Below are 11,750 nucleotides of genomic sequence, written 5' to 3'. Positions count from 1 at the left end.
TGTTTCTCCCTGTTTGAAGCGAGAGACGAACAAACGCAAGGCTCAACAATTCTGATTGGGGAACATGTCTGTCACTCAAATCCCAGTGAGGGCAGAGAAAAATAAAACAAAAACCTCAGCCCCTTGCGGTTATTTTTTGCACTAATGAAAACCTTGATTCAATGTCGAATAAATAGTGCAGCCCTATTGTTTAATGTATTTTATTTGATATTTTTCCTCTTTTCTAGTGCATCAAACAATTTCCCTTGACGATCAATACAGTTTGTCTCAGTCTAAACCAGTGTAAAGTGTGTGTGAGTGTGTGCATAAGTTCTTCTGTGAAAAAGACTGTTGATATTGTACTCTCCAGGAAAAGGAGGATCTAATTGAGGAATGGCAGCCAGAACCTCTCGCTCCAATTCTTTCCACAGAGTCTTCCTCCATGACCTACGATGTTGTCACAGGGTAAACATGCATAGAGTTCTCACACATTCAACCATTGATTACATTACACACCTGCCAACCTGCATTTTGATCATTGAATACACTTTACACTTTTTGTTTCACTTCGCCAGTTTTACTTCTCCTTGCTTAGAGCGACATGCAGTCGTGCACCTACCAAACCAAACAAATCAAGCCCTCGGAGAGTGTAATTGGTGGTCTTTTTTAGAACATTTCCCCGTGTTTAGACACATTTAGTGTCTAAAGCATGGGACACCGCTCGTTTTATTTATGCAGCAAAAGTGTAAAAAATAAAGAAAAAAGGGATATTGTGACGAGAAGAAGGTGAAATGTTGATATTAGTAACTAATAATGCAAAGCTTTGTCTTTGAATATATGTAGCCTGTTGACAGCCATCGTCCTCCACAGTGGACGATTATTTTTTACATTTCTTTTGTCCTTTGCACATTTCAGAAAAATGTGCATGTGTTATGCATGCCCACTACAGAATACGCTGGCTCTTAGTAAGATGCAGAACAGGTTTTATTAGCATAAAAGTCAAAGTGTCTTGTCATTGATCTTAAATAATTGTATGCATCTTAAATCTGTAGTATATATTACATCATAATGCACTTTTATGTGTTGCATATCACATATCAAATCACTTTATGTACCGTATTTTTCGGACTATAAGTCGCTCCGGAGTATACGTCGCACCGGCCGAAAATGCACAATAAAGAAGAAAAAAAACATATATACGTCGCACTGGGGTATAAGTCACATTTTTGGGGGAAATTTATTTGATAAAATCCAACACCAAGAATAGACAATTGAAAGGCAATTTAAAATAAATAAAGAATAGTGAACAACAGGCTGAATAAGTGTACATTATATGACGCATAAATAACCAACTGAGAACGTGCCTGGTATGTTAACGCAACACATCATGGGAAGAGTCATTCAAATAACTATAACATATAGAACATGCTAAACGTTTACCAAACAAGCTGTCACTCCCGATCGCCAAATCCGATGAAATCTTCCTCCTCAGTGTCGCTCCTGGTATGCGCCGCTAGCGTCCATTCTTTCTGCTGCTCGATCGCCGTTTTCTGGTGCATATTTCACTATGTCCAGCTTGTAATCTGCAGTATATGATTTCATTTTCGGTGCCATTTTAGATCAGCCCTTCTCAGTTTTTATAAGTTACCGCCAATGTTGCTGTGATCTATTTTAATAGCTCCGGCAGTAGCGTATAGCATATAGCAGTTAGCATTCCAAAACCCACAATGCACTTCTGCCATGACCCGCCCCCGCCAAATTCTTATTGGTTGGCGTGTGAGTGACGATTGCTGACGTGTGTGTGACGATTGCGGACATTTTCTTCGTCGCTCACGCGAATGAGATAAATAATCTTATTTGATATTTTACAATAATTTGTTAATTATTTCACACATAAATCGCTCCGGAGTATACGTCGCACCCACGGCCAAACTATGAAAAAAAACCTTGACTTAAAGTCCGAAAAATACGGTAGTACATATTACTTCTTAAATCACTTTATGTAGTACATGTCATATCTTAAATCACTATATACGGTATTACATATTGTGTCTTCAATCACACTATGTAGTGCATAGCATATCTTAAATCACTTCATGTAGTACATATTATATCTTGAAACATTTTACATTAGTCATTTCATAGGATTTGGACAAATTGTCTAACCTATGATGATGTACTGTAGATTGAGAATATTAATGAATGTAGATGTAGATTGAGAATATTAGTATAGTCTGCGTAAAGTGTTCTTGCCGTAACACTCTGCACTCTAATTTGTTAAAGCTTTAACATGTGCAGTTTGACAACTCATTTAAAACACATCAAATTTATGGTCCTAATAATATATGTTTTACCATTAAAAAAAACTGCTTTGAATTGTTTCCAATTCTAGACCTCCCAGCCACAAAATGCTAATAAATGGAAAAGAGTGCATTAACTTTGCATCATTTAACTTCCTGGGTGTCCTGGATAATGAGCGGGTAAAGGTCAGTAGTTCAAATACATCCACACACTTTTTATTTTTGTCAACTGGAGGTGTGCTATACCTTTTCATTCCTTTTTTTTAATTTCATCATTTTATCATTGTTCTTATCAATGTTCTTTGTCTAAATCATTTTCTTCTCTCAGCAAAAGGCACTGTCGTCACTGAAGAAATACGGCGTTGGAACATGCGGTCCAAGGGGTTTCTATGGAACTTTTGGTAGTGGATGCCTTTTGTGTTAAAGGAAAACTGCACTTTTTTTTGCAGGGTTGCCCTTCTTTTACTTTATGTGGGACAAGAACATACATGTATTTCTCTTTTCTGTATGTTCTAGAGAGCCACCTCGTGTTGGCAAGTTTTCACTAACAATGTAGGTAATGGGAATTCTAATTTTTCACCTATAAAGCCCTCTAGTAATGTTTTATATATATATATATATATATATATATATATACATATATATATATATATATATATATATATATATATATATATATGCTGTAGCCATTTAATAACATGCACATTCATGAAAACTTGTATTATTCACAATATTTTAATAATTGTAATCATTACCGGAATTTGCTACTAGTAATAATGGCAGACTTGTGAGAGCAATCAATAACTACTTTAGACCAATTGATGATCCAGAACCTTATACATTTGACCATGATAATACAAAGGAATTGAGCTACAGGTTTTAGAAGCTGAGCGGACAAGAAGAGAGGGTGAACGGTTGGAGTAGGCAGGGGTCGAGAGAGTGGTGACTTGTGTTGTAAATGTGAAACACAAAGCCATTCTCGTAGCGTTATCATGTAGCACTAGTGCTAAACGTTTCATTGACAAAATAAGAACATAATAAAACAGTCACAGACAATGCCTGCTCTCACTGGGTTGTTAACTGATTATATGGACTTGTGCTTCCCGTTGTAGATTCAGAATAGCAAACGATCATCTTGCTAAGCCTTCTTAGGAATGTCGGCAGCTCTGAAATGAACGTTAGTATCCACTGCTTCAGTTGGTCCGGATTTTTAGTTGGTAGTGTGTGGAATATCAAAGCTTATAGCCACACACTTCTAATATACATGATTTATAACCTAGCATTAATTTTCCCAAACTCAAAGGCAATTCAGCAGCAGCAGCAACAACTCCAGTAGCTAGCATTAGCCTGAGGCGCTATGAGCAATTGTTCCTTGGTGTTAGCTCCTACAATAACAATGTCACTTAGTTATTAATAAGCAGGTCACGACATGTACTGTAAATGGAGAGTTGTTGGCGTTTTTTTTAATGTTTGTTCAGAGGGATCCATAGGCAAAATAGGTGAATCCCCATTACCTGCATTGTTAGTGAAAAACTGCTAGCACGAGTAGTGATCAACACTAAGTTTTCTTGAAATAATTCAAATAGTGCTCCGTCAAGTGTTTGCAATCACTATAAAAAATGGAGATAAGAAAAACCAAATATAGGTACCGCATTTTTCGGAGTATAAGTCGCACCGGAGTATAAGTCGCACCTGCCGAAAATGCATAATAAAGAAGGAAAAAACATATATAAATCGCACTGGAGCCTGGCCAATCTATGAAAAAAACTGCGACTTATAGTCCGAAAAATACGGTAAATAAAAAATATTGTGATCGATGGTAATGACAGTTATTACACTGTCAACATTCAACCACCCAGGACCGAACTCAGTGAAGTATTCCATTTGAGACATAGCATGTCTAGTTTCAGTGAAAATTCATCATACCATTCTTTGGTAAAAAAATGCTAGTACAAGGCGGCTAACAATGCTTGTGATAGGATTCACCTATTCCGCCAATAAAGCACTCTAAAAACATAAAAGAAAACATCCAACAATGCTCCATTTACATGACGTAACCTGCATATTAACCAAGCTATTGCAACTTGGTATTGTAAGAGAAACACAGAGGAATTACTTTTATGACGTTGTGACACATTGCTTTGCTCACACTGCTCCTCTGTCTACTAGTGAGTAGCCAGCAACAAGCTACTAACTAGCTTGAGCTGCTAATAACGTTGGTTGCAATCCGCCATAAAATAAAGAAGAAAAAGGAGCTGCTGCTGCTGCTGCTGTATGCCTGAGTTAATAAATGTTAATGGTAGGTTATTAATTGTGCATCTCACTTATAGTAAAGTTAAGCTTTATTTATATAGCACATTAAAACAACGTATGGTGAACAAAGTGCTGCACATAAGACAATAAGAGCAATAAAAGCAATAAAACATTAAATAATAGAATAAACAATAAAAAAAAAATACCCGCAAAAATGCTATTGAGCTAATTAGTTACAAGTTTCTGGCACCAAGCTGAGAAATTGGTAAACTTTGAAAATTCACACACTGCCAGCTTGATACTATTTGGCTTTCAACAAATGGAACGCAGGACAATTCCCAGTTAATCCAAGAGAGCGGACATTGTAAGTCACGTTTTATGTTCTTGATTGAAACATGATGTCACTCCAAAGCTCTAACAGAGTCTGCTATTAATGTTGTTGTTGACATTGATTTCACTAAGTTTATAACCAGGACCACCTTATTGCATGGGCTTACCCGATTTTGACGGCAGAATGCAATGATTGGTGTTCATGGCTGTAATTCATAGACAGCTCAGCTTCGTGTAGCTATTGTGTACTCTGTTGTGTTTTCCTCTACGGCACTATTTTTTTATTTGGTAAATACTTTAAATATTACATATGATCATGAATGTGCATGTTTCTACATTACATACATACTTACAGAATGTATAGAAACAGTGTTGAAGGTTTTTTAGAGGGCTTTTTAGTTGGAATAATAGTATCCCAATTACCTGCATTGGTTGCCGCCTTTTAGTAGCAGATGTTTTATGATTTAGAATGCAGAGAAAAGGTGCAGTTCTACTTTAAATACAAGAGCAAAAACAACTTCACATCTTAGCAACCTCCTCCATTTTTTCCAGATGTTCACTTGGAGTTGGAGAGCAGACTAGCCGAGTTCATGAAAACTGAAGAGGCGATCATCTACTCGTACGGCTTTGCTACTATTGCTAGTGCAATCCCTGCTTACTCTAAGAGGGGAGACATCATCTTTGTGTAAGCAATGTCTCCACGCCAAATATATTGTAAACCATGTAGTTATTGTGTATTTGTGCAACAGTGAGCGGTAGACTGTAGACTTAGATTGATACTAGCTGTATACCTTTTCTATTTGGTAGCACTTTGAAGTTAGCTGTCATTCTCTCATGGAACATACTCTACTTTTAACACTTTGCTCTGGTATCAGCATTTGACTTTGTGTCTTTGGGTTTTTACTCAGGGATGAAGCAGCCTGCTTTTCCATCCAGAAAGGCCTTCAAGCATCTCGAAGCTTCATCAAGTACTTCAAGCACAATGACATGGATGACTTGGAGAAGCTTCTAAAGGAACAAGAGTTGGAAGATCAGAAGGTTAGTACATGCATGAGACAGTAAGAAAAGGAAAGTTTGAGTGTAAGTGTGTGCCTGCGTGTAATTGAAATCAAGATTATTATTCGCAATTATACATTATTCCAGGTCAGAGGTCGCCAACCCGCCAAACGCAATCGAGTTGATCTTTGGGACCCTACCGGTCGATGGCGAAAATATTAGTAAAAAAAATAATGTATGAATATTAAATCAGTGACACCCCCGTCCGTAGAGTGACCAACAGACAAACAACAAACAGGCACACATTTTAACCTCTGAAGACGCCCACATGCCTCGCCTCTCTCTCTTCAGCCTCACATCCAACCACACTCGACACTGTGGCCAAACCGCCCAGCATGGTCGGACACTTCACCCGCTTGTCTTGCAACATGCATGGCATGACGTGCGCAAAAAACATCTAGCTGCAAGAATGCATTAAGGTTGCAACGCATCTGACATTTTCTATCATTCAACATCAAACAACTCTTCCTACATGCGACGACTTGCATTTTGGGGACGCATCATGAGAAAGGTGCCCACACTTTCTAGGTAGCAATCAACCGGCTTCCTCTCTCCAGCAATGCAGCACTCTGCTGGAAGCTCTGCCACATCTTCCATAAACTGTAAGGTTCCGTAAAGGCGAGCGGCCCGCATTCTTAACTATGTGATAAAGTTAATCTAAAGTCCGCTTACAATGAAGACTATGGGAGCCGCTCTATTCTGCCTATAAAGCCCTTAAAAACATTCAAACACCTCCATTTATGTTTTATACACATGATGTAAGTACAGTATATGTGTAACGTAGAGACAGGCACATTTATAATAACATTTAATATTTACGTATTTTGATCATTTTAAGCATACGCGGCGCATTAATTACATAAAACATTTTTGTCATTGATTATTACTCACTGCAGACTTTGAGAGCCAACAAACATAAGAAAACATCACTTACTGTACTAGGTCTGCTGTCGTTAGGATGCCGACTGCTAGAATGTCCATATATTCTCATTTAGATAAAGAATTACTCATAATCCTTGCAAAGAAACTGAGCTAACTAGCCACATAAGCCAGTTAGCTCAGTGTGATTATGTCGCCGCAATAAATAGTTTGTCTGCGTTAGCGCTTATAATAATAATATCACTAATACCTGGTAAATTTTCAAATCACGAAATGTAAATGAAGTATTGTTGACGGTTTTTGGATGGCTGTTTATTGGGTTTTATGGGCGGAATAGAGGACCTCCCTTTGGCTTCGCTGCAAGCAGACTTTCATTTACATTATTTACGAGTTAGAATGCATTATTTTAAAAAAATCATCTGTCGTCAGGTCGTTCATAATGATTGTGAACGATTGGAAAAATTAAAAAAAAAGTGAAGTCCCATATGTATTCATTGGATGAACAAATTGAACACAACGCCATCATGTCATATGTAACCAAACAGTCTAATAAACAGGCCAGATAAACATCTATTTATTTAAAGACAAATATTTTAGTTTTTGTCAGCTTTTTCTCATTACATGATGTCTTTAGCTGTATTATTCATTTTTTTATTCTTTTTTATGGTGCCTTTTAAAAAAAGCAGCCACATCTCAAGGCCCTGTGTCAACAATTGGACATCCCCGCTTGACCTAATCATACATTTGTCTTGTGAAACATGTATAATAAATGACAAATTACAAAAATATAGCTATTTAGTGTTACGATTAAACTCATGTAAAAGAGTCTGTCAATGCGTAATTACATTTCAGCATTCCTTGGAATTTATGCAGGCGCATCGGGGGTGCATACATTTCAACAGGGAGCAGTTTTTGCCAGAACACCGGCCAGAAATGTTGGCACTCAATGGAAAAGTGTCTCAAGAGTCTATGTAGCACGATGATTAGCTATTAGTCCTGCTAGTGCGACTCCAAGGAGACAAACGGAGCCGTGTGTTGTGCGAACGTCTAGAGCAGGGGTGTCAAACTCATTTTAGTTAAGGGGCCGCATGGAGGAAAATCTATTCCCGCATAATAACTTAAAAATAAAACTACGACAACTTCAGATTGTTTTCTTTTTTTACTTCGTCCCAAAATAGAACAAGCACGTTCTGAAAATGTGAATATCACTAATAATCCTCTTGACAAAAGTCAAGTTAGTTGAAAATTCTGAGGAACAATTGGTGCAGTTTAAAAACACCATGAAGAACACAATGAACTTAGACTTAATCTCATTGTATCTACAAAGCAGTTACATTTTAAGTCACAGCCCATCTTGGATTGAACAAAAAACAAAATAGAGCATAAATAAAAACTCTTTTACCTCATTTGTCATTACCACTGTTCACTTTCTTTAAACTTGCACAGAGGACAATAACTTTCACAGAGCTATATCAATGTGCTGTGTCATGCAGCATTTTAAGTGGGGTTACAATTATTTATTTTACTCCTGTTTGTTTTACATTGGGTTGAGGGGGAGGAGTCGCAGCCCCACTTTACCGTGTACCTCCTGCTCGCCTTGGTATAAACTATTTGCTTGCCGAACAGAATTGCTATTGCGACATCCAGTGGACACATTTAGAACAGCAGTTTCTTTCGTTTATAAATGCAGCTCAATTTTACACTTAGCAAACTCATCTGGCGGGCCGAATTGAACCTGAGTTCAACATGAGTTTAACATTGGGTTCCGTTCAAGTCAATGAGATAACAGCGACATGAGCTAATGTTTGTTATTGGAAACACTGACAAAGCATTTAAATAAAGGACAAGTGACCATCCCAGAAAACAAACGGCAAGAAGTTTTAAACAAGTTGCAGAAACGTTCCTGACACATGTTTCTTTATGTCTTTAACACTCAGAGTCAGAGCAGGTGAGTGAAGAAGCGACCATGCAGTAACACGACGCTGTGCTGTGCTTTCAAAATGAAAGCAACATTAACTATTTTTCTCCTCTGCGGTATAGTTTTTGGGTGGGACAAAGTCATTTGTCTCCAATATTGTCCACACCTGTTGCCATCTAGTAAGAGCAGTGCGGCCTTAAAGGCCTACTGAAATGCAATTTTCTTATTTAAACGGGGATAGCAGGTCCATTCTATGTGTCATACTTGATCATTTCATGATATTGCCATATTTTTGCTGAAGGGATTTAGTAGAGAACATCGACGATAAATTTCACAACTTTTGGTCGCTGATAAAAAAGCCTTGCCTGTACCGGAAGTAGCAGACGATATGCGCGTGACGTCACAGGTTGTGGAGCTCCTCACATCTGCACATTGTTTACAATCATGGCCACCAGCAGCGAGAGCGATTCGGACCGAGAAAGCGACAATTTCCCCATTAATTTGAGCGAGGATGAAAGATTTGTGGATGAGAAAAGTGAGAGTGAAGGACTAGAGGGCAGTGGGAGCGATTCAGATAGGGAAGATGCTGTGAGAGACGGGTGGCACCTGATATTCAGCTGGGAATGACTAAAACAGGAAATAAACACAAGACTAGCCACAACACAACCAGGCTTATATTTAATATGCCACAAATTAATCCCGCATAACAAACACCTCCCCCCTCCCGTCCATATAACCCGCCAATACAACTCAAACACCTGCACAACACACTCAATCCCACAGCCCGAAGTACCGTTCACCTCCCCAAAGTTCATACAGCACATATATTTCCCCAAAGTCCCCAAAGTTACGTATGTGACATGCACATAGCTGCACGCACGTACGGGCAAGCGATCAAATGTTTGGAAGCCGCAGCTGCATGCGTACTCACGGTACCGCGTCTGCGTATCCAACTCAAAGTCCTCCTGGTAAGAGTCTCTGTTGTCCCAGTTCTCCACAGGCCAATGGTAAAGCTTGACTGTCATCTTTCGGGAATGTAAACAATGAAACACCGGCTGTGTTATCCGGCACAACAGTCAGGGGGTGCATTCTACGGCGGGGGTGCGTTATCCGGCACAACACCTGCCGCAATACACCGCTTCCCACCTACAGCTTTTTTCTTTGCTGTCTCCATTGTTCAGTGAACAAATTGCAAAAGATTTACCAACACAGATGTCCAGAATACTGTGGAATTGTGCGATGAAAACAGACGACTTAATAGCTGGCCACCATGCTGTCCCAAAATGTCCTCTATAATCCGTGACATCACGCGCAGGCGTCATCATACCGAGACGTTTTCAGCAGGATATTTCGTGCAAAATTTAAAATTGCACTTTAGTAAGCTAACCCGGCCGTATTGGCATGTGTTGCAATGTTAAGATTTCATCATTGATATATAAACTATCAGACTGCGTGGTCGGTAGTAGTGGGTTTCAGTAGGCCTTTAAACGCACGCCGAAACACCACAGAAGTACAGCGAGTGAATTGAAGTGAAACGGAGCAATCGGCTGAAGTAACCTCGGAAAAAGTTTGTGAATGGTCATGCTCATAATAATGTTAATGTAGCGTTTTGTGCAGACACAGTGGCCTCCACAGTTACATTTGAAGCTTTCATAATAGAAAGCAATAGAACGATGGGGGGCGACATGGCTGAGATGCTAGAGCGGCCGTCAAGAAACTTGAGGGTTCCTGGTACGAATCCTGCTTCCGCTATTCTAGTTACTGCCGTTTTTTCCTTGGACAAGACACTTTTAACAAGTGTTACTTTTAACAGTTACTTTTAACAAGTAACTGACGATTTAACAAATAATAGCGCTAACATGGTACTGTAGGTGGTGAGTTAATACCGGCTGTATTCAGATGACGGGTTTGCATGACTGCGATAGGAGCGGTTCAATAACGCAACTTTAATTTATAATTGATGCATTCCGCGTCTTCAAATATTTTCAGCATATGGCTCGTATCGTATGTCCTTCTCTTTGTGAAATAGCAGCCTTATAATTATTACAAGTAGCGCTATTGCATTCTTTTCTTGTAAAATGTTAGTGGTTGTTACGACCAGGCAGCGCCATTTTGCGATCTGACATCGCTACACACGTTACGTAATGATGTCATCCCCACCCGGAAGAACCGTTAAGAGAACCGCTAGACCAAATGGCAAACAATTCCAAGGAATCCAAAAAAAAAAGTTCTTGTTCGGAATCAATTTTTGATTCCCATCCCTAAATAGAGGTGATTATTATTAACTTAAGGGAGCAACAACTGTGTATGGAAACACATCATTAGCTAGCCACTTGTCAGTCGGGGGACTAAAAATAATTACTGTCAACCAGGATCAATGTGTGTGTGATCGATATTAAAAGGCATTAATCGGCAGTGGTGATACATATGGGTGGCGGATTGATCGACAGATTCCTAGTCTTTACTGCTCTTTTACATAGTGTAAGATGTACATCTGATAACTGCTATTAATGTTTACTTTACAGAACCCTCGTAAGGCTCGAGTGACTCGCAAGTTCATTGTGGTGGAAGGACTGTACATCAACACAGCTGACATATGCCCTCTTCCTGAATTGGTAAAACTTGCTTCTTATCCATTTTTGAGTTGTTGTCAATGAGCTCATGATTAAGTCTGAAAGCTGAAATTTAAGATTAAAAACTGCCTCTTATCTTCAAGTGGATTCTTCTGGATCAACCATTATAGTATAGCAATGTTTTGCTAACTTATTAAAGTACCAGTATAATGGAAAAAAAAAATTGTCTTTGTATGCTGAATTGTTTTATTTTATCTATTAAGCCATATTTAATTATATTTCCAATCCGCAAAGAATGTGAAAATATTGTCTAAACATCCTCAAGATAAATTTCAAACGGCCATTTTGAATATTATGATAATAATAGATTAGATTATAGATAGCGTTTTTCTAGACACTCAAAGCGCTTCACAGAGAAGTGAGAACCCATCATTCATTCAAACATGGCAGTGGTAAGCTACT

At 38.6% G+C, this 11,750-nt stretch overlaps 1 protein-coding gene across 1 annotated transcript in view; it reads left to right on the top strand.

The window, feature by feature from the left end:
• The window catches only part of sptlc1 (serine palmitoyltransferase, long chain base subunit 1), an 89,844-nt gene that overhangs the window by 17,047 nt on the left and 61,047 nt on the right, over positions 1-11,750 (top strand). Inside the window, exons 3-8 of the mRNA XM_061980581.1 lie at positions 350-444; positions 2,372-2,465; positions 2,608-2,680; positions 5,415-5,547; positions 5,771-5,900; positions 11,241-11,330. Of these exons, the coding sequence (XP_061836565.1) occupies positions 350-444; positions 2,372-2,465; positions 2,608-2,680; positions 5,415-5,547; positions 5,771-5,900; positions 11,241-11,330 (615 nt within the window). The remainder of the gene's footprint in view (positions 1-349; positions 445-2,371; positions 2,466-2,607; positions 2,681-5,414; positions 5,548-5,770; positions 5,901-11,240; positions 11,331-11,750) is intronic.

Source organism: Nerophis lumbriciformis, linkage group LG20 (assembly GCF_033978685.3).
Source record: "Nerophis lumbriciformis linkage group LG20, RoL_Nlum_v2.1, whole genome shotgun sequence".
Taxonomy (NCBI): domain Eukaryota; kingdom Metazoa; phylum Chordata; class Actinopteri; order Syngnathiformes; family Syngnathidae; genus Nerophis; species Nerophis lumbriciformis.
The sequence above is the reverse complement of the archived record's forward strand: the minus strand, read 5'-3'. Positions and strand labels throughout refer to the sequence as shown.